This window comes from Oncorhynchus mykiss, chromosome 12, assembly GCF_013265735.2.
Source record: "Oncorhynchus mykiss isolate Arlee chromosome 12, USDA_OmykA_1.1, whole genome shotgun sequence".
Classification (NCBI taxonomy): Eukaryota; Metazoa; Chordata; class Actinopteri; order Salmoniformes; family Salmonidae; genus Oncorhynchus; species Oncorhynchus mykiss.
Window position 1 is genome coordinate 57,006,222 of NC_048576.1, and position 24,521 is coordinate 57,030,742.

The 24,521-nt window shown below is 42.3% G+C and overlaps 1 protein-coding gene across 3 annotated transcripts in view; it reads left to right on the forward strand.

The window, feature by feature from the left end:
- Positions 1 to 24,521, forward strand: part of camkk1a (calcium/calmodulin-dependent protein kinase kinase 1, alpha a) — a 120,680-nt gene that overhangs the window by 93,199 nt on the left and 2,960 nt on the right. The window contains exons 14-16 of one of the 3 annotated variants that reach the window (XM_036937856.1): positions 1,347 to 1,475; positions 1,651 to 1,754; positions 23,720 to 23,767. In XM_036937856.1, coding sequence (XP_036793751.1) covers positions 1,347 to 1,475; positions 1,651 to 1,754; positions 23,720 to 23,767 — 281 coding nt within the window. Of the gene's footprint in view, positions 1 to 1,346; positions 1,476 to 1,650; positions 1,755 to 8,308; positions 9,327 to 23,719; positions 23,768 to 24,521 lie in introns of those variants that run through there. The other 2 variants (XM_036937857.1, XM_036937858.1) reach the window with 2 other exon arrangements.

Genomic DNA, 24,521 nt, shown 5'->3' on the forward strand with positions numbered 1-24,521 from the left:
AAATCAAGGTATTGTGGTGGCCGTCACAAAGCTCTGACCTCAATCCCATAGAAAATGTGTGGGCAGAGCTGAAGAAGCGTGTGCGAGCAAGGAGGCCTACAAACCTGACTCAATTACACCAGCTCTGTCAGGAGGAATGGGCTAAAATTCACCCAACTTATTGTGGGAAGCTTGTGGAAGGCTACCCAAAACATTTGACCCAAGTTAAACAATTTAAAGGCAATGCTACCAAATACTAATTGAGTGTATGTAAACTTCTGACCCACTGGGAATTTGATGAAAAAAATAAAAGCTGAAATAAATCATTCTCTCTACCATTATTCTGACATTTCACATTCTTAAAATAAAGGGGTGACCTAAGACAGGGAATTTTTACCAGGATTAAATGTCAATGGAATTGTGAAAAACTGAGTTTAAATGTATTTGGCTAAGGTATATGTAAACTTCCGACTTCAACTGTATGTGTTCCAGAAGTCCTGGTACTACTCCATGTACAACTCTGGGAGACTGGGGGTGGCCGCCTCCACTGGTTACTGAATAGGGCAAGGGATATGTATATATTGGAAAAATGTATGATATTTGATAGCAGAGACAAGTCTAACATCTAGTCTTGGGGTTTTTGCCACAAAAAAACTGATATCCAAACAAACAAATTGGCCCCTATCAACCAAACATTCTCAATTAAAACCTCTACAAAATTTGCTATGCTTGATTATGATATCATCATATTCAAATATTATTGTATTCCTTTGAATGCAAATTGCAATGGTAATGAAATATAATGGAAGGAAGGAAAGAAGGAAGAAAAAGAAGGATGGAAAAGAAGGGCATGGACTGTTTCAAATCAAAATAGAATGGCTTAGCTGCTATCTTTGATTAGCTTACCATGAAATGCTTCAATTTACTCAAAGCCACTGACACACATAGAGGAAGCAAGAACTATCCAGACCTGACATCCTGGTGTCGTTCTCTCTCGCTCTCTCTCTCTCTCTCCTGACGGCATCCCTGACAGTAGACAGCCTTAGCCATTAGAATACTGTTTACAGCATCAGGCATTTCTAGAGTCTGGCCAATAGATGATTTCGATAGTTATTCCCCCTCTCTCTGCTAGGCTTTCTGAGTGCTTTGTCTTTTTGCTTTTCTCTGTGTTTTTGTCCTGTTCCATCATTTCAGGAAGCCTCATTAGGTTGTCTTATCATCCACGTCTCCAGTAATGATTTGACAAGGATCTTACAGTAACTTTAGATTCTTCTGCATGGGCATATCTCTCATGGTAGGATTTGTCCGGTTGTGCCCAAGCACATACCATATCATTGTGACAATCTGGTTGTGTGTGTCTCCGTCAGTTGGACCCGTGGGTGACCCAGGATGGTTGTGATCCTCTGCCTCTAGAGGAGGACCACTGCAGTGTGGTGGAGGTCACTGAAGAGGAGGTGCAGAACTCTGTCAAGTTTGTCCCCAGCCTGTCCACCGTGGTAAGGAGTCTGAAGTGTGTGTATGTGTGTGTACGCATGCCTTTGTGTCTGCCTGCCTTCATGGACGTACAAACATGTGTTTGCATGGTCATGGGTCTGTGTGTGTACGTCTGTGTGCGAATCATCTGATTCTAAGACGTGTGTGTGTGTGTGTGTGTGTGTGTGTGTGTTTCAGATCCTGGTGAAGGCCATGCTGCGCAAGAGATCCTTCAGTAACCCCTATGAGTGTCCCAGGAGTAGAGCGGAGAGGTCCATGTCTGCACCTAGCAACCTGCTTATGTGAGTAGTACAGCTCCAACACCCAAACTGCCAAGTTATCAGTCACCCACCAATAATATCTCTTCTGTGACTTACACGCCCAATAACAGATATTACATGGATCCTATTTTGACGGCTGATATTAGGCTTTTACAGATGTACTGTATTTGTATTGGCGTAAACAAAAAAATAAGGATTGATCTAAGATGTGGAGAAAATGCTTGGAAAAAAGTTATTTTTTGTAGAATTTTACTTTTTTTTCGCATTTCATTATTTGTCCTGGAGTGGGTGCTCTTTACATGGCTATAAGCTTATCTTGCCTTGGCGCCCTACAGCAAGACTGAATACTATCACCCAACGCAACTACACTAGTAGGAGATGAGAGTGAACTACTGTGAACTAGCTGTTACTGTTTCTATGTGGAGTCCTGAGTTGACAGACGCTTGCCAGCTCAATAAAGTGACAGCAATGCGCACTGGCCATACACCTAAGCAATAAGGCACCTCGGGTGTTTGTGGTATATGGCTAAGGGCTGTTCTTAAGCATGACGCAACGCGGAGTGCCTGGATACAGCCCTTAGCCGTGGTATATTGGCCATATACCACAAACCCCCGAGGTGCCTTATTGCTATTATAAACTGGTTACCAACGTAATTAGAACAGTAAAAATAAATGTTTTGCCATGCCAGTGGTTTACGGTCTGATATACCACGGCTGTCAGCCAATCAGCATTCAGTACTCGAAGCACCCAGTTTATAATGTTACTTGAATTGTCATGGGAGGGTGTTGGGTGTCGTGACAATCAATGAATGCTATGCCCAAATGTAAATGTAAATCTAATAACGTTCGACTCTGTGGTAACGTTAACATTACAGCCCTTTAGTGTAGCCCTCGAAATCTGATGTTATATTTGCTTTTTGCAAAGGGTATTCCCCAAGCTGTCACTAAATTGTTTTCAGAGACACAAAAAAAACACAGCAGGTTACAAAGTAGAGCTTCGTAGTTACGTTTTTGTGTATGGGTTGTCACTTGTCAGGGACTTCACTCATGCCGCCAAACTTACCCTAGTAAAACTGACTATCCTACTGATCCTCGATTTTGGCGATGTCATCTACAAAATAACTTTCAATACTCTACTCAGCAAATTGGATGCAGTCTATCACAGTGCCATCCGTTTTGTTACCAAAGCGCCTTATACCACCCACCATTGCGACCTGTATGCTCTAGTCAGCTGGCCCTCGCTCTAGACTCACTGGCTCCAGGTCATCTATAAGTCTATGCTAGGTAAAGCTCCGCCTTATCTTAGCTCAATGGTCACGATAACAACATCCACCTGTAGCACACGCTCCAGCAGGTATATCTCACTGGTCATCCCCAAAGCCAACACCTCCTTTGGCCATCTTTCCTTCCAGTTCTCTGCTGCCAGTGACTGAAACGAATTTCAAAAATTGCAGAAGCTGTAGACTTACATTTCCCTCACTAACTTTAAACATCAGCTATCTGAGCAGCTAACCGATCGCTGCAGCTGTACATAGTCCATCTGTAAATAGCCCACCCAATCTACCTACCTCATCCCCATATTGTTTTTATTTACTTTGCTGCTCTTGTGCACACCAGTATCACTGCTTACACACCATCTGCTCATCATCATCTGCTCATCTATCACTCCAGTGTTAATCTGCTAAATTGTAATTACTTTGCTACTATGGCCTATTTATTGCCTTAACTCCTCACGCCATTTGCACACACTGTATATAGACTTTCTTTTTTTTCTATTGTGTTATTGACTGTACGCTTGTTTATTCCATGGGTAACTCTGTGTTGTTGTTTCTGTCGCACTGCTTTGCTTTATCTTGGCCAGGTCGCAGTTGTAAATGAGAACTTGTTCTCAACTAGCTTACCTGGTTAAATAAAGGTGAAACAAAAAATGTAAAAAGTATCCAATTCACGTTTTTCCACCCCCATCTAGCCCGCTAACTAGGGTTAGTACCCTCTTGGGATCCTTGGGACGACCCTACGCTAAACCCTAACCAAAAATCGGTCCGATTTCTTTTTGTTTTATCTAGCAGCACATGTTTGACACAGACACACATACTGCAATTAGCACACATCACACACTCCACCTATCCTCCTTATTGATCTTCTTCTTATTACAATTATTCATATTGTTATCATTATAATAATAAGTAATGTCATTATCATTAGTAGGCTTAGTAGACTAGTAGCCTTGTATCGAGCTGTAGGCCTAAGAGCATGCATTTTACAGTAGCCTAGGTATAGCTATACCTAAAACGTCCATTAATACATTTCAAGTCCCTAAAAATAGAAATCAACTCAGCAAGTCTATTGTCCTGCTTATAGCCCATCAAGGGTGGATGGCTTGTTTTGTATTGCAACAATAGCTTGCCAAACGATTTACACCTGGCCCAGATGAGGCATTGCCAGCTGTGAATTCTACTGGACACTTCAGACAACCAAAGTGAATGTGACTGTACATCAAATATTGCAATGGTAAAACTATCATTTTTGCCTGACATGATAACTTTGCCTTCTCTTAATTATTGCCTTAAATGTTGGCATGCATAACATTATTTAACCAATTCTGATATTTTGATTTCTGAATCATACAGTATTATGGAAGCGGAACACACTCGTCACTCTCTTTCAACAACTCTAAATCACTTTTGCATGCACTCCAAAGGGATAACTTGAAATAAAAATATATACAGTGCCTTGCGAAAGTATTCGGCCCCCTTGAACTTTGCAACCTTTTGCCACAATTCAGGCTTCAAACATAAAGATATAAAACTGTATTTTTTTGTGAAGAATCAACAACAAGTGGGACACAATCATGAAGTGGAACGACATTTATTGGATATTTCAAACTTTTTTAACAAATCAAAAACTGAAAAATTGGGCATGCAAAATTATTCAGCCCCCTTTACTTTCAGTGCAGCAAACTCTCTCCAGAAGTTCAGTGAGGATCTCTGAATGATCCAATGTTGACCTAAATGACTAATGATGATAAATACAATCCACCTGTGTGTAATCAAGTCTCCGTATAAATGCACCTGCACTGTGATAGTCTCAGAGGTCCGTTAAAAGCGCAGAGAGCATCATGAAGAACAAGGAACACACCAGGCAGGTCCGAGATACTGTTGTGAAGAAGTTTAAAGCTGGATTTGGATACAAAAAGATTTCCCAAGCTTTAAACATCCCAAGGAGCACTGTGCAAGCGATAATATTGAAATGGAAGGAGTATCAGACCACTGCAAATCTACCAAGACCTGGCCGTCCCTCTAAACTTTCAGCTCATACAAGGAGAAGACTGATCAGAGATGCAGCCAAGAGGCCCATGATCACTCTGGATGAACTGCAGAGATCTACAGCTGAGGTGGGAGACTCTGTCCATAGGACAACAATCAGTCGTATATTGCACAAATCTGGCCTTTATGGAAGAGTGGCAAGAAGAAAGCCATTTCTTAAAGATATCCATAAAAAGTGTCGTTTAAAGTTTGCCACAAGCCACCTGGGAGACACACCAAACATGTGGAAGAAGGTGCTCTGGTCAGATGAAACCAAAATTGAACTTTTGGCAACAATGCAAAACGTTATGTTTGGCGTAAAAGCAACACAGCTGAACACACCATCCCCACTGTCAAACATGGTGGTGGCAGCATCATGGTTTGGGCCTGCTTTTCTTCAGCAGGGACAGGGAAGATGGTTAAAATTGATGGGAAGATGGATGGAGCCAAATACAGGACCATTCTGGAAGAAAACCTGATGGAGTCTGTAAAAGACCTGAGACTGGGACGGAGATTTGTCTTCCAACAAGACAATGATCCAAAACATAAAGCAAAATCTACAATGGAATGGTTCAAAAATAAACATATCCAGGTGTTAGAATGGCCAAGTCAAAGTCCAGACCTGAATCCAATCGAGAATCTGTGGAAAGAACTGAAAACTGCTGTTCACAAATGCTCTCCATCCAACCTCACTGAGCTCGAGCTGTTTTGCAAGGAGGAATGGGAAAAAATGTCAGTCTCTCGATGTGAAAAACTGATAGAGACATACCCCAAGCGACTTACAGCTGTAATCGGAGCAAAAGGTGGCGCTACAAAGTATTAACTTAAGGGGGCTGAATAATTTTGCACGCCCAATTTTTCAGTTTTTGATTTGTTAAAAAAGTTTGAAATATCCAATAAATGTCGTTCCACTTCATGATTGTGTCCCACTTGTTGTTGATTCTTCACCAAAAAATACAGTTTTATATCTTTATGTTTGAAGCCTGAAATGTGGCAAAAGGTCGCAAAGTTCAAGGGGGTCAAATACTTTCGCAAGACACTGTAGATTCATTAAATAGTCTAAAGGAACATTTGATAATTTATTAGCCTCGTGGTTCTAAGTTTTCAGGCATACCATGTGAATTAGGCCTCGTGTAAAATCGTAAAAAGCACAAAAGCCACTGTTGCATGTAGGTCTAGATTATTTATGGGTTGATTATATAGAAATCTCTAAACATTATTTGAACAATGCCAAAGCAAATTTCTCTCTGGCACAGGAACCACTGACTCGCTGCCTTTTTATATAATCAAGATACTTGCTGGTAACTCTTTACTTGAACAGCTCATGAAGTCTCCTAAATATCTGTCAACTAGGTGGAACTCTTATGACTAAAGAGGCTTCATGAGTAGAAAGTTATGGTATTAAGACTAAACAGGGTGGGCACTTTGGCCTACAGCTCGCTGTTTTTTATACAAGGCTAGTACTATAATGAAATTGACATGACTCATTATAATGAGGATCATAATAATAAGGGTATAGTAGTAACAGCTGTGTTTTTTAAAATGTATCTATTATTTTACCAGGTAACAGGGGAGAATGAGCCAATTGTAAACTGGGGATTATTAGGTGACCGTGATGGTTTGGGGATTATTAGGTGACCGTGATGGTTTGAGGACCAGATTGGGAATTTAGCCAGGACGCCGGGGTTAACACCCCTACTCTTACAACAAGTGCCATAGGATCTTTAGTGACCACAGAGAGTCAGGACACCAGTTTAACGTCCCATCCAAAAGACAGCACCCTGCACAGGACAGGACAGTGTCCCCAATCACTGCCCTGGGGCATTGGGATATTTTTTAGACCAGAGGAAAGAATGCCTCCTACTGGCCCTCCACCACTTCCAGTAGCATCTGGTCTCCCATCCAGAGCTTCAGAAGCAAGCCAGCAGTGGTATGCAGGGTGGTTTGCTGCTGCTGGTGTGCACAATATGTGTTAACGACAGGTGCTGTTAGATTACAATATATTTTTTCTGCCTTCTTGGAACAGCGTAAACAACACAAAATACATTCTAAGTAATACCAGAAAGTCTGTTCTAATATATTTTTTAAAGCCTTTATTACAGCATAGCAAAAGATTAAAAACAGCCAGATATTTGGTGCTCACAGAAGCAGTAGGCTATTAAACAAACACTCAAACAGGGAACAGAAGCAGGATCTGTCTTGTTTCTGACGATATATATGGTTATGATTTATAAAGCCAGGCACCTTTTAACAGTTAGGCTTTTGATTATAGACCTATTTAAATTGGGGTTTCCTCTCCTCAATTTTCTTAGACAGTTAAGGCAAGGGATGTTTCTCCGCTGCTGCCTCTACCGCGTTGTTCTCAACACCAAAATGCTGCTTGACTTCGGTACTATGCACATAGCAACATATAGGGAAAAGCGCCAATTCAATGCTGCACTGAAGATTGTTTCAGAACCACAGACAGCTGTATTTTTAAGCATCGGGCTGAGTGACTCACTCATTCGTGGCTTTCATTCATAATAAGTTATACTATAATGCAGGGTTAAATACACAGTCTCTCTCTCGCTACAGCTCATTTCATTTGAATAATGTGGATTATAATAGATTGACATATTTGTAGGGGTTGATGCATTTTTCATTAGGACAAATCAGGTCTGTGATATTGAGTTAGAAATGTAAAACTTCAGTCATTTAGCAGACGCTCTTATCCAGAACGATTTCCATGCATTTCCATACTTTTTCGTACTGGTCCCCCATAAGAATCAACTGTGGAGTTGCAAGTGCCATGCTTTACCAACTGAGCCAAATGGGACTTAAGCCTCGAATACCTTGTAAGTTTGCCCTTTTTGTCCGTTAGGCTACACTGTACAATATGACTCAACTCTGACTGACTGCAACATCTATCGGTAATCTAAACTGTGGCACAAATTGGGGGATTTTTCACACCTATCCGAGCTGTTAGACTATCCTTTTGTAAATTACAATCTTTACGATTTTTGAAAAAGGATACTTGTGCCCTACAGCCCATTACATAAACAAAGAGTGGGTGCTCGTGGAGAGGGTGGGATTCACCATGGAGTAGGACAGTTCCCAGCTCAAAACTGTAGATAACATAAGGCCAGCTATTGTGAAAGAATACTTGTGGATCTTGTTGTTCCGCTATCGCTTCACACTCGACTTGGAGGCAAGCAAACAGCCTACTCTTCACCTGGTTGTTGTCTGATTCCAAAGGATAAACTGTCACCAACAGAGGGATGTGTTGTTTCAGAGAGAAGCCAGCTGCAAGCCTGCAACCAGGCACGGTGGATGATATCCTTTTCCTGCACCGCTATCTGAAGAAATCAGAGTGATTGAATGGACTGTTTTTGAAGTTATTGTTTTAGTAGCTAATATTAGAAGGGTCTTTCAAAGTGATTTGAGTTGTCGATGTGCTGCATTGTCACGTTAGTCGTATAGAGGAGACCAAGGCGCAGCGTGATATGAATACATTCTTCTTTAATGAAATAAAGAACACTAAACATACTAATAACCGTGCCGCTATATAGACCGAGTGCTGACATGCAACTACACATAGACAATAACCCACAAACCCAAAATGGAAAATGGCAACCTAAATAGGATCCCCAATCAGAGACAACGATAAACAGCTGTCTCTGATTGGGAACCAATTCAGTCCACCATAGACCTATATAAAAACCTAGACTAACAAACACCCCTAGATATACAAAAACCCTAGACAGGACAAACAAGCATACCCACCCTCGTCACACCCTGACCTGACCAAAATAATACATAAAACATAGAAAACTAAAGTCAGGGCGTGACATGCATTGCGTTGTGAAAATAAAAATATTTTGTTCATTATTCATGGCATGGTTTCTTTTTTAGCTAACTGTTGAATAGACATGCATACAAATGAATTCATGCAAATTAATTCATGCAGGAAAAGGGGAATAATAGCCTACTATTAGGCTAAATAAATTGATGTTATTCCGTTGAGTAACGGATCGGCTCTCAGAACTCATAAGAGGCGGATTCTTTCAATATAATCATTCATTCAGAAGGTTAAAGCCATAGATCTTAGGCCCACAGTAAATGAAATTATATTACCAGGTTCATTTTTCATCAAGTTATAATAATCCATGCCTTCTGGGAATGTTATAAAGTCCAAAAGTTATGGGTAGAGATAGAAAGAGTTTACTTTTGATCTGTCGTCATATTTCAAGACATAACATTTGAGGTGCAGGTTTGATGCTACTTTTCTTGTCAATCATCTTGAAAAAATGTACGAAATCAAACAATCAAACAATCCTCCGTTAACACAATGGGAAGGTAAAATGCTTTATTATCTACATGTTGAAAGTACGTGGGTGACAAAGAGAAACAAAATGGTGTAGTTTAAAGCCATGTGGTGGAGAGTGATGCTGGAGATGGGGATGGGGATGGGGGGGGGGGGGGGGGGGGGGGGTGCGCATGTGGGTCTGAGCAGGTGTGATGTAGTGGATGTTTGTGTGATGTTGTCATTTCTATGTGTATGTTTTGTATTATAAAACAATATATATATCTTACATATATATATCTTAATCTAACAATTCCCCATCATCTACCTAATACACACAAATCTAAAGGTATGGAATAAGAATATGTACATATAGATATATGGATGAGCGATGGCCGAGTAGCATAGGCAAGATGCAATAGATAGTATACGATACAGTATATACATATGAGATGAGTAGTGTAAGATATGTAAACATTGTTAAAGTGGCATTGTTTAACCTTTCTGATCTCTCCATCCCGGATCCGGGTTCGTGAATACAGACTCAAGCTCATTACCATAACGCAACGTTAACTATTCATGAAAATCGCAAATGAAATGAAATAAATATGCTAGCTCTCAAGCTTAGCCTTTTGTTAACAACACTGTCATCTCAGATTTTCAAAATATGCTTCTCAACCATTGCAAAACAAGCATTTGTGTAACAGTATTGATGGCTAACGTAGCATTTAGCATTAGCATTCAGCTGGCAACATTTACACAAAAAAACAGAAAAGCATTCAAAAAAATCATTTACCTTTGAAGAACTTCAGATGTTTTCAATGAGGAGACTCTCAGATAGCAAATGTTCAGTTTTTCCTGAAAGATTATTTGTTTAGGACAAATCGCTCCGTTTTCTGCGTCACGTTTAGCTATGAAAAAACCCCTGTATCCAGGATTGTGTAAATCTATCAGCAAGCTCATTAGCATAACACAACGTTAACTATTTATGAAAATCGCAAATGAAATGAAATAAATATGCCATCTCTCAAGCTTAGCCTTTTGTAAACAACACTGTCATCTCAGATTTTCAAAATATGCTTCTCAACCATAGGAAAACAATAATTTGTGTAAAAGTAGCTAGCTAGAGTTAGCATTTCGCGTTAGCATTTAGCGTTAGCATTAGCGTTAGCATCCAGCACGCAACATTAACAAAAACATAAAAGCCTTCAAATAAAATCATTTACCTTTGAAGAACTTCTGATGTTTTCAATGAGGATACTCTCAGTTAGATAGCAGATGCTCAGTTTTTCCAAAAAGATTCCTTGTGTATTAGAAATAGCTCCGTTTTATACATCACATTTGGCTACCAAAAAAAATCCAGAAATTCAGTCCTCAAAACGCAAACTTTTTTCCAAATTAACTCCATAATATCGACTGAAAACATGGCAAACGTTGTTTAGAATCAATCATCAAGGTGTTTTTCACATATCTCTTCATTGATACATCGTTCTTGGACACATGCTTTCTCCCCTGAATCAAATGGTAAAGTAGAAGCAGCTGGCAATTGCGCACCGAATTCGACGCAGGACACCAGGCGGACACTTGGAAAATGTAGTCTCTTATGGTCAATCTTCCAATGATATGCCTACAAATACGTCACAATGCTGCTAAGACCTTGGGCGAACGACAGAAAGTGTAGGCTCATTCGTTGCGCAATCACAGCCATATAAGGAGAGAATGGAAAACAGAGCTTCAGAAATTCTGCTAATTCCTGGGTGATGCATCATCTTGGTTTCGCCTGTAGAATGAGTTCTGGGGCACTTACAGACAAAATCTTTGCAGATTCTGAAACTTCAGAGTGTTTTCTTTCCAAAACTGTCAAGAATATGCATAGTCGAGCATCTTTTCGTGACAAAATATCGCGCTTAAAACGGGAACGTTTTTTATCCAAAAATGAAATAGCGCCCCTAGAGCTCTAACTGGTTAAAGTGACTAGTGAGTCTCTATGTAGGAAGCAGCCTCTCTGAGTTAGTGATTGCGGTTTAGCAGTCTGATGGCCTTGAGATAGAAGCTGTTTTTCAGTCTCTCTGTCCCAGCTTTGATGCACTTGTACTGACCACACCTTCTGGATGGTAGCGGAGTGAACAGGCAGTGGCTTGGGTGGTTGTTGTCCTTGATGGTCTTTTTGGCCTTCCTGTGACATCGGGATTATTGAGACCACGGTACGACAAGCCCAGACCAAAGAACCTGACCTCGGCCGAGGTCCAACTAACAGACGATCAGCCCGTTCTCGAGTGGTACAATGGGGACAATCCTCAAAATTAACTGGGCATCCAGGGGTTAATCGGACACGGGAGTTCCTGAGGCGGAAATTCTGGTGGCCCAACATGATTGAGGATGTGAGATCCTTTGTTGCAGCCTGTTCCACCTGTGCCCAAAGCAAGTCCTCACAACAGCTACCGGCTGGGTTTCTCCAACCTCTGCCCATCCCCAGCTGGCCCTGGTCCCATCTGTCCTTAGACTTTATCACAGAGTTACCTCCGTCCCAAGGGCTTCCCCAGGACATTGTCTCAGATCGTGGGCCCCAGTTCGTTGCACGGTATTGGAAGGCCTTCAGTTCCCTGTTGGGGGTGTCGGTGAGTCTCTCCTCGGGGTTCCACACACCCTATATCAGATATTTCTTTGTAGTATTGGTCAATAGCCATATATATTTTTTTCCATTTTATGGCTTTTTTAACCATGACAGAGCATAAAACACACTCTAGGATCAGAACATTTCACTTAATGATAAATAACTGGAAAATAATGGTGGAAAATAAATATATTTTTTTAAATTTATTGTACAGGACATTCCTTTATGGAGACCCTGAACTGATTTTTTTGGGACCCATTTGTTCGTCAAAAGCCATTTCTGGGCCAAAAAAATTAATACATTATACAGGTCCATTATAATTTGTACACATTTATTATTTGGAAGTTCATGTTGGATATGCAATATTGTGAACATTTTGGGACAATACCTATACTGTCTAATGGAAAAACTGTGCAGGCCAACCAGGAGCTGGAGAAGTTCCTCTGCTGTTTCGTCTCCACTCAGGCCAGAAGCTGGAGCAAGTTCCTCATCTGGGCAGAATATGCTCATAACACACTGCCAAACTGTCGCCGTTCAAGTGTCAGTTCAGGTTCCCCCTTGTTTCCTGAACAAGAAGCCGACGCGGGGGTGCCATCAACCGAGGCGTTCATTCGAGGACGTCGCTGCACCTGGATCAGAGCACGATCCTCCTTGCTCCAGTCCTCTGCTCGACACCAACACCAGGAAAACCAGCTGCAAAGGCCTCTTCGGCTCCTCTGACCGGGTCAACGGGTGTGGCTTTCCACCCGTGATCTTCCCTTGAAAGGTGGACTCGTGGTAGCTCGCTCCATGCTGCATAGGACCATTCAAGATCCTGAGTCGCATCAACCCGATCACCTATCATTTCCAGCTTCCCAGGTCTATGAGGGTCTGTCCAACGCCCTCTAATTTTTCAAAATAAAAGCCTGAAACTATGTCTGAAGATTGTTGACACCTTGAGGAAGCGATAGGAAAAGGAATCTGGTTGATATCCCTTTAAATGTAGCAAAGGGAGGCTATGGAACATGGAGTTTTCAAAATAGAAGCCACTTCCTGTTTTGATTTTCCTCAGTATTTTGCCTGCAACATCAGTTCTGTTATACTCACAGACAATATTTTGACCATTTTGGAAACTTTTGTGTTTTCTATCCCATACTAATAATAATATGCATATATTAGCAACTGAGACTGAGGAGCTGGCCGTTTACAATGGGAACCTTTTCATCCAAGCTACTCAATACTGCCCCTGCAGCCATAAGAAGTTAACAAAAATACTTTAATATTTTTCGTACCTCATATACAACGTAGATGGAGACTTCGTACATGTTGTGTATATTCTTTTCAAGTTATAGTATTTCCTTTATAACACTTTTAATGACATTACAAAATCAAAACCAATATGACATTAGTGTTCTATAGATCATCTCTGGCCATTCCCCACGTTCTCAAGTTATAAATATTGTTCCAGTATTCGCTTTTTGAATGTGTTAGAGTTTCAGCGGGAAAAAGTCTGTTGTGACTCCCCATCCCGCATGAGGGAGTGTAGTCATTGACTGACACTAATTAGCATAACGCAACGGACATAAATATTCCTAGAAAATATTCCTATTCATGAAAATCACAAGTGAAATATATTGAGACACAGCTTAGCCTTTTGTTAATCACCCTGTCATCTCAGATTTTCAAAATATGCTTTACAGCCAAAGCTAGACAAGCATGTGTGTAAGTTTATCGATAGCCTAGCATAGCATTTTGTCCAGCTAGCAGCAGGTAACTTGGTCACGGAAATCAGAAAAGCAATCAAATTAAATAGTTTACCTTTGATAAGCTTCGGATGTTTTCACTCACGAGCCTCCCAGTTAGATAGCCAATGTTCCTTTTTTCCAAAAATATTATTTTTGTAGGCGAAATAGCTCCGTTTGTTCTTCACGTTTGGCTGAGAAATCGCCCGGCGAAAATTCAGTCACAAACGCCGAACAATATTCCAAATTAGCTCCATAATATCGACAGAAACATGGCAAACGTTGTTTATAATCAATCCTCAAGGTGTTTTTCAAATATCTATTCAATAATATATCCACTGGGACAATTGGTTTTTCAGTAGGACCGATTGGAATAATGGCTACATCTGTATTTTACGCGAGAATCACTCTGGGAGCCATCAGGTGACCAGTTGCGCAATGTAGCTGCTTACGGGTATTCTTCAACATAAATGCCTAAAACTACGTCACAATGCTGTAGACACCTTGGGAATACGGAGAAAAAGTAATCTGGTTGATAGCCCATTCACTGCTCAATAGGGACGCATTGGAACGCAGCGCTTTCAAAACATGAGGCACTTCCGGATTGGATTTTTCTCAGACTTTCGCCTGCAATATCAGTTCTGTTATACTCACAGACAATATTTTTACAGTTTTGGAAACTTTCGAATGTTTTCTATCCTAAGCTGTCAATTATATGCATATTCTAGCATCTTGTCCTGACAAAATATCCCGTGAACGTTATTTTTCCAAAAATGAAAATACTGCCCCCTAGTCACAAAAGGTTTTAACAAAGCACATTCCTTGGTGGGTTTTGGAGAAGGAGATCTCTCTGGATCTCCTCTCCTTTAATTTACGGCAGGGTGTGAGCTGTCAAACCGGCCCAGTTCCCTCCTCTCCTCTTCTGTGTGTGATTGAAGGTCTGGTTACTGTCATCCATTGCCAACCTGACCTGACCCATTCCAATCCTCACAGGACAGTCATGACAATCCTTCACAATTGATATGCTAATATTGTCACCCATCAGACTATTCTTAATTTAATGTTGTCTTTACATATACCAAAAAATATATGTGTGAAATTAGTTTTGAGTTGGAATGGACCATAATCATGCACCTGTCTCCGAACAGGGGCATGGGGAAAAAATACATGTCATCTATACAATTAAATAGCGAATGGAGGACACTTTTCCCATGGTTCATTTTCATGCCAGCCAGGTAGGATATACTCTTGTTGCAAAGCAATGTGATTGATATTAGGAAAGTTGCTAAATAAATAGAGTAGGCCTAGCCTATAGAAAGCTGATGGGGATCCTCCTATTTTTAAGAGGCCATCAAAACTCTGTTTTCTCACGCAATTGCATAGACTATAGAAATGTAGCGCAACATGAGCTCATGGGCTCTCATGAAGTGTTTGATTAGATGTTCAATTACTGCCAGTGTGGCAACCTCTCTGGGACAAATCATTAAAATCCAGACTGAAAATATTTACACAAGAAGCAGCCTAATATCACACAGTGAAACTCTAAGTCATTTAGTAAGTTCATCATTCTGTGATTCTAGCTAGGCGCTTGGCATGAGGTTTTTCAGTTTTAGAGAGAAAGCCAAAGAAATGACTGTCTCAACATATGTAACGTATCTGCAAAAAGGATTAACCTCCAAAATGGACAACTGAGCAAATCAGTAGGCCTATCTGGATCAAACAAAAGTACATGACACCTGACAGAACTCTCTCAGTTCAGAGCGCCAAATTCAAATAAATTACTATAAAAATCAAACTTTCATTAAATCACACATGCAAGATAGCAAATTAAAGCTACACTTGTTGTGAATCCAGCCAACATGTCAGATTTCAAAAAGCCTTTTCAGTGAAAGCAAACTATGCTATTATCTGAGGATAGCACCTCCGTAAACAAAAGAGAGAAAGTATATTTCAACCCTGCAGGTGCGACACAAAACGCAGAAATAAAAATGTAATTCATGCCTTACCTTTGACGAGCTTCTTTTGTTGACACTCCAATATGTCCCATAAACATCACAAATGGTCCTTTTGTTCGATTAATTCCGTCGATATATATCCAAAATGTCCATTTATTTGGCGCGTTTGAACCAGAAAAACACAGATTCTAACTTGAGCAACGTGACTACAAAATATCTGAAAAGTTACCTGTAAACTTTGCCAAAACATTTCAAACTACTTTTGTAATACAACTTTATGTATTTTTTTATGTAAATAATCGATAAAATTGAAGACGGGATGATCTGTGTTCAATACAGGAAGAAAACAAACTGAAGCATGCTTTCTGGTCACGCGCCTCTATCTAACAGTACACTTCAAGTGACCCTCGTTCAAGATAGACGTACTTCTTCATTACACAAAGGAATAACCTCAACCAATTTCTAAAGACTGTTGACATCCAGTGGAAGCGATAGGAACTGCAAGAAGGTCCCTTAGAAATCTGGATTCCCAATGAAACGCCATGGAAAAGAGTGACCTCAAAAAAAGAATCTGAATGGTTTGTCCTCTGGGTTTCGCCTGCTAAATAAGTTATGTTATACTCACAGACATGATTAAAACAGTTTTAGAAACTTCAGTGTTTTCTATCCAAATCTACTAATAATATGCATATCTCATCTTCTGGGGATGAGTAGCAGGCAGTTGAATTTGGGCATGCATTTCATCCGGACATGAAAATACTGCCCCCTGTCACCAAGAAGTTAACAGCCCTAAACCTGAAGCCATATTTATTGTCTCTGGGAACTTTAATAATGCAAATCTGAGGAAACGCTGCCGAAGTTCTATCGACACGTCCTGCAGTACTCGTGCAAAAACTCTCGACCATTGTTACGCTCCATTCTGGAATGGCTACATGGCCCTCCCCCATCCTCCCTTCGGGAAATCAGATCACGACTCAATTCCGTGTTGCCTCTGAGAATAACATTGACGTATACACTGACACAATGACTTAGTTAATCAGCAAGTGTATAGGGGATGTTATTCCCCACTGTGATGATTAAAACCTATCCAAACCAAAAACCGTAGATAGATGGCAGCATTCGCGCAAAACTGAAAGTGCGAACCACTGAATTAACCACGTCAGGGTGACTGTGAATATGGACAAATACAAACAGTCCAGTTATGCCCTCTGTAAGGCAATCAAACAGACAAAATGTCAGCTGCAATTGGAGTTGCAATCCAAAGACTCAGAGATGAGACATATGTGTTAGGGACTCCAGACAATCACGTATTGCAAAGGGAAAACCAGCCACGTCGCGGACACGGACGTCTTGCTCCCGGACAAGCTAAACACCTTTTCTGCTTTAATGATAACATGTTATGGGTGTAAGATGGCACGTTGTATGCCATCTGTTGGTAAATGTTAATTACTGCAACACCAGCGTTCTTACCAGTGTGCTTGATATACCCGGATGTATTGCAGTGTGCTGAACAAGATTGATTGCTCACATCAATGTCTCTGTTTCGTCGTTTAACGTCCAAATATGGTGTCAGAAGTGGGAAAACTATTCATGAGCGAAATGTTCGGGTGTACAAAAAATGCGTCCGTGAGTAAAATATAGCCCAAATTTACCTTAGCTACAGGGAGTTTGCTAGTTAGTGTTATTAGTTTCGGATAGACAAGGCTGTGAACATTCCCCTTCCCACCGTTATGAAGCTCAGCGGAGATTAGAGCATGAACTGGGATATGTTCCGAGGTGAATGGGAGGACTATGCACTAGCCACGGGACTTCTGGAAAAGGATGATGTAGTGGCTGCCACTTTGAGGATTATAATGGGAGCTGAATACTAGCACGTTTACAAACATAACTTGACAGCAGATCAGCAAGGTAACACAACAGCTATTCTTGATGCTCTTGAACATTACTTTAAGCCAGCAAAGAATGTTATCTACGAGCATTAGGTTTTTGGCTGTTACAAACAGGAGGGCGGAGAGTCCATTGACAGCTGTGTCACCAGGTTAAGGGAAAAGCAGCTACATGTGAATATGGTGTTTTAAGAGACAAACTGATCAGAGATAAGATAGTGCTCTGTATAGCTGATGAGGGCATGCTCAGACGTTTGCTGAGATAATTTGACCTGATACTGGGTTTGGCAGTGGAAACATGCCGTGCAGCACACAGATATAAGGTCCATGGAGCTAGAAAGGTAGCATATGTACAATGTCAATGCAACATTCAGTCAGCCAGTAAAGAAATGCCCCTTTGCCACAGATAATGCTAATGCTAATTCTACAGCCAACTCTGCAATAGACAGCCCCAATCCATGCAGATATTGTGGCATTACTCATGGATGTGGAAAACAACCCTGCCCAGGATATGTGAAAATGTGCAAATACTGTGGCATAGCTAATCACTTTGCAAGGGTCTACATGAAAAGCAAGAGAAAGGAGGGTAAAGTGCACTCCATTGAAACAAACACAAATCAAGGGAACAACAGCACTGAGAATGATTTCTATGCTAGCGTGTGCATAGGGGCAGGGAGTGCCCCAAAATATTTTTGTCACTCTACAATTTAACAATAAACCACAGCAATGTCATCTAGATTCGAGGGTCGCATGTAAAGTTATGAGCCTTAAAAACAAAAGGAGGCTCATGCCCAGAGACAAACTCACAGAGAGTAGCACCAAGCTGAAGCTGTATACAGGCCAGTTGATGGCCTCTTTAGGCCTGTTTTTTACAGTGTGTTGTGCGGGCCAGAAACACACCCTTAAGTTTGAAATAGTTGAGGCTAGGAAACAGCCATTACTGCCTGTAACCACATGCGAGCGCCTCTGGCTTATTAACTCCACCTTTCCAGCAGACCTTAACATTGTAGACAAAGTCCAGGCTGGGCCCCTCAGCAAGGAGACACTCCTAAGCAAATACCATGGAGTCTTCAACTCACCGGTCGAGTCAGTTCACGCGAAGTCCACTTTGAGTTGGACGCAGCAATCCAGCCTGTCCAGTGTACACCCCGCAATGTACCAGTGGCTATAAAAGCAGCTGCAAAGGCTCAGCTTGACAAATCAAAGAAGATACACACCTCACAACTGTCACTGAGCCTACAGACTGGGTAAGTAATATGGTTATTGTCAAGAAATCAGACAATGCATTGATTCTAAACACCTCAACCAGGCACTGGTTATTATTCCCATGTTAGAGGATGTTCTTTACAAGCTCCTGAAGTCCTGAGTCTTCATGCTCATAGATGCCAGAGCTGACTTCCTGTAGTGCAAGCTCGACGAGTACTGCAGCTACCTGACCACCTTTTAGACAACATGGGGCAGGAAGAGGTGGTTGAAGCTCTCATTTTGGGTCTCCGTGGATCCAGATGTGTATCAGCGGAAACAGCACGAGCTGCTGGTGGGACTCAATGGCGTGAAACCCATAGCACTTGACATCCTCGTAGTTGGTTGTGGAGACGGTGATGAGGAGGCAGAACTTGACCATGACTCCATGCTGCTGGCCCTGATAGACAGATGCAGACAGGTCAAGCTAAAGCTAAGCATAAAAAAGCTTCAGTTCAAAGTGCCAGAGGTCCACTTTCACGGGCACATCTTGTCCTGCACCAGATTGAAAGCGGATCCTGAGAAAGTGAAGGCTGTCTTGGACATGCCCCCTCAATCTGACTTGAAGGCACTGCAGCGCTTCGTCAGATTCCTCACCTACCTGGCCAAGTTCCTGCTGTGGCTCTCGCAGGTGTGTGAGCCACTAAGGACGCTCATGGACAAGAACGCCATCTGGCATTGGCTCCCAAAACATGACGCAGTCGTGAGGAAAATAATGCAACTGGTCACCCAGACACCTGTACTGCGATACTACGATGTGTCAAAACCTGTCACGATTCAGAGTAACTCGGGTCAGCATGGACTGGGCTGTTGCATCATGCAGGGGGGCCCACCTCTAGAGCGCTCACTCCAACAGAGCAGAACTATGCCCAGATAGAGAAGGAGTGCCTCAGCATTGTGTTTTTAAGGCAACGCTTCTGCCACTACCTGCATGGGCACAACATCATTACCGCAGAGACAGATCAAGCCTGCAGAGAATGCTACTGCCTCTACAAAGCTACAACCTCAAGGTGGTGTATAAACCAGGGCCGAGATGTAGGTGAGTAACACGCTCAGCAAGGCTACTACATCAGGCACACACATGCGCCATGCATGAACAACACAGTTTGCAGCTTACAAACAGAGCAAGTGGATGTTGAACACGTCAACCAGACTGACTACCCCAATGTTACAAATCAGACAGCACACAGACCGGGGCGAAAACCTCCAGGCATTGAGGTCTGTGATTCTGATGGGCTGGCCCAACTGCACGGAAGAACCTGTTCTAGCCATCAGAGAATATTGGCCAGTCAAAGAGGAGCTCAGTGTTCAAAATGGAGTGATATTCAAGGGTCAGATAGCTGTTCTTCCCCGGTCCCTGCACCATGAGATGTTGGTGCGCATGCACTCAAGTCAAATTGGAGGTGAGGCCTGTTACAGAAAAGCATGTGACATGCTGCATTGACCAGGAATGCAGAGTGAAATAAATGACAATGTCAGTAAATGCACCATCTGCATTGAATATGCCATTGAGCAACAGAGAGCGACAATAGGAAGTCTAGATCTCTTCCAGCACAGTGGCAAAGACTTTCTTCTGGTATTCGATCATTACTCAGACTTTTGGGAGATTGACTTCCTCCCCGACCTCTGAGCAGTGACGACGATCAAACGTTGCAATGCGCAATTTGCCTGCTATGACCAGCCATGTAGTGTAATCTCAGATAATGGACCCCAATTCTCCTGTTTTGAGTTCCGGAAATATTCTGCAGAATACTAATTTGAGCATGTCACCTCATCGCCATGTCACCCTGCCGACTCTGCCTTCCCAAAATCCAAAGGGAAGGCAGAGTCGGGAGTCAAAATTGCAAAGGCAAGGATGCCTGGAAAGCGGTCCTGCAGTGGCGCAATACTCTCAACTGAAGGCATGAATAGCAGCCCGACCTAGCGCCTCATGGCAAGGAGCTTAAAAGCAGCTCTGCCAGTAGCCAACACTCTCCTGGAGCCCTGTGTGGTGACGTACATGCTGGAGAAGCTTTGTCACAGAGGACAGATGTCCAAGTTCATCAATGACAAATCAGCAAATTACTTACCTGAGCTTATGGTAGGTGAAGCGGTGCGGATGAAGCCACTACCAGGGGACCGGACGGGCCTCTGGAGACTCGCATCCTGTGTGCATAAAGTTGCACCACGCTCCTACTTGGTCAAAGTGAATGGATCACTGTACCACCGTAATAGGTTTGACCTTCGGGTTGCTGAGCCAGCACCTACTCAGAACCCTGATGGTCATAGGGGTCACATGACAAAGAACGGACCACCAGCAAGTCATGGGCCTGACTCACTGGGCGAAGAGCCAAGGGATTACAGGGCAGCCGCTCCCTCACCCATCAGGACTCCCATGTTCATCAGCACTTCCCTAAGATAGTCATGTGACCCGCCTGCCGTGATCCCACAGTCCTCACAGAAAAGCAGTCTTTTCACGCTGTGGGCGGCTGTCCCTGACACCTAAAATACTTCATCTGTAGGTTTCCTATTATGGACTGTTGACAGACAAAGATTTTTTTTTACACTTTTTTTTAAAGAAGTTTACAAATTTGAAAATTGAAGAGATTATCAAAATGTGTTTTAAAAACAAAACTGAACTGTTCATGTTGGATGTTATTACTAGGTTTGTTGTGATTGTGAATTGACAGCTCCTTTCCTATTTTATCAAATGGAATATGTTAAAAGTGTAAGATGGCACGTTGTTTACCATCTGTTGGTAAATGTTAATTACTGCAACAACAGTGATATACCCAGATGTATTGGAATGTGCTGAACAACACTGGTTACTTGCATCAATGACTGTCTTGTCATTTAACATCCAAACATAACACAGTGATACCCATACGGGCCGCTCCCAAGGACTGTACACTCTCATTCTCCGTGGCCGACGTGAGCAAGACATTTAAGCGTGCTAACCCTCTCAAGGCTGCCGGCCCAGATGTAATCCTAACCGTGTCCTCATAGCATGTGCACACCAGCTGGCTGGAATGTTGACAGATATATTCAATCTCTCCCTATCCCAGTCTGCTGTCCCCACTTGCTTCAAGATACCCACCATTGTTCCTGTACCCAAGAAAGTGAAGGTAACTGAACTAAATGACTATCGCCCCATAGCACTCACTTCTGTCATCATGAAGTGCTTTGAGAAGCTAGTTAAGGATCATATCACCGCCACCTTACCCGACACCCTAGGGCCTAGACCCACTGCAATTTGCGTACCGCCCCAATAGGTCCACAAAGGAAGCAATCACCATCGCACTGCACACTGCTCTATCCCACCTAGACAAGCAGAACACCTACAGCATGTAAGAATGCTGTTCATTGACTACAGCTCAGCCTTCAGGCTGGGTCTGAACCCAACCTGTGCATCTGGGACCTGGAATTCCTGATAGGCTACCCCAAGTGGTGAAGGTAGCAGCACCTCCACCCGCTGATCCTCAACACAGGGGCCCCACAGGGGTGCGTGCTCAGCCCCCTCCTGGACTCCCTGTTCACCCATGACTGCGTGGCCATGCACACCTCCAACTCAATCATGAAGTTTTCAGACGAAACAACAGTGGTAGGCTTGATTACCAACAACGGCGAGACAGCGTACAGGGAGGAGGTGAGGGCCCTGGCGAAGTGGTGACAGGAAAACAACCTCTCCCTTAACGTCAACAAAACAAAGGAGCTGACCATCCATCTTCCTCACATTCCAGAAGTTTCATGGTTTCATGGTCATGACAGGGTCTTGATCCGGTGGTCCTCCATCCACACCTTGATTGACCTGGCTGTGGGGCATGGAGCATTTTCCTGCTGGAAAAAACAATCCTCAGAGTTGGGGAACATTGTCAGAGTAGAAGGAAGCAAGTTTTCTTCCAGGACAACCTTGTACGTGGATTTTTTTCATGCATCCTTCACAAAGACAAATCTGACCGAATCCAGCCTTGCTGCACCCACTGTGAAATTTGGTGGAGGATTTCTGAACTCTTCCTAAGTTAAAACATTAGTATTGTGTTGTTTAAAAATGAATATGAACTTATTTTCTTCGCCTTATTCGAGGTCTGACAACACTGCATATTTTTTGTTATTTTGAACAGTTTTTATTTTCTGCAAATAAATTCTCTAAATGTAATGATGGGGCTGGGAGTCGGAAGCAGGTTCAGGTGAAACGTTTTAATAAAACAACAAAACCAAGAACACGACACTAACATAAGGCAGTATACCGATGCACAAGAACAATACCAACTGGTGAATGAACATGGGAGAGTGACATATAAAGGGGAGGAAATGATGACGGTAATGGAGTCCAGGTGTGAATCATAATGATTCACAGGTGCGCGTAATGATGAGTGCCAGGTGTGTGTAATGATGAATCCCAGGACTGTTGGTTAGTATTCTGGTGACATCGTACACCGGAGGGGAGGAGCAGGAGCAGACGTGACACTAAAATGACAATATTTGGAATTTGGGAGAAATGTAGTCAGTAGTTTATAGAATAAAACAAAAATGTTAATTTTACCCAAACACATACCTATAAATAGTCAAACCAGAGAAACTGATCATTTTATAGTGGTTTCTTAATTTTTTCCAGAGCTGTATGTGTATGCGGCCAATACTATTTTAATTTATTTTATTTTAACCCTGCCCATCAACTTGGAAGCACAACACCACTGCCCCCTGCTGAGGACATGACCCAACCACCCCGTCTCTACAAACCTTACACACTAATGTAGGCTAACTGACATTGCATGACAGATGGATGCTTTCAGGCACAGATCTAGGATCAGCTTACCCTCCACAGACCCTATCCCTAACCGTTAGGGAAAAACCTCAAAGCTGAGCTGATCAATGTCGAAGGGCAACTGACTCCCGGATGAGTGTAGTGGTGGAAGGATGCTCATAGCTCTCCGTCACCCTCCAACGACCTCTCCTGACCTCTGACTCTGTGTCCGTTTTCTTCCCCGCTCTATCTGCTGCAGGGATGCGTGGCCGTTCCGCCACTCTTTAAAACTCCACCCCTCTCTAAGGTAAAGTTGTGTGGTCATTGGTCTGGCACGCTGTCTGTCAAAATTCCTAACAACCCCCCATCCTGTTGTCCTTATCCATTGGTGTTCCTTCATGAGAATCGCGGGGCAAATGTTTTTCCCCAACTGTCAATCAAACTGTGACTCAAAAGTCTCCGACTGCCATCTCCCTGTGTTACACATGACGTGTTGTTGTCACCATTTCTGTGTGTTGTCATTGAAGATGGTGTTTCTTGCCTTTCTCAATGCGATGACATAAGGTGGCTCTTGTTTCTCGCCACGTGTATGATAGAGATTAAATATGTGACTGGTTACAAGAGCTTATTTAAATTTGTGACAAAAATAGGACTTTACAGTTTATAAAAGTGCAGACTCCGAGCTTCGAAATGCCATATCATATACTGCAATTGGAGAAAATTATGGGAAAGTAATGCTGCTATGAAAGTTGATATACTTGTTTACCCACTTTTGAGGTTTTTACACTTGCTGGAGAGCTCTTCTTTGTGTACACCCATTCAGCATTGTAGACACCCTCTTAAGCCTTAGTCCCACCCATCTGTTAGACTTCACATGTGAACGGGACTCTATGTGAATGGATATTTTTTGTCTCCTTTGTTTAGCTAGCTAAATAAGTTCATCAGCACCATATTATCTGTTATCTCAGCCAATCGTGGCAAGTCAGGAACGATCCTGTCTTTCTCCCTATAGCTAAGTGCTTTCTCCTTGGCTACCCACATGCAAAAATACTACAGTTTAC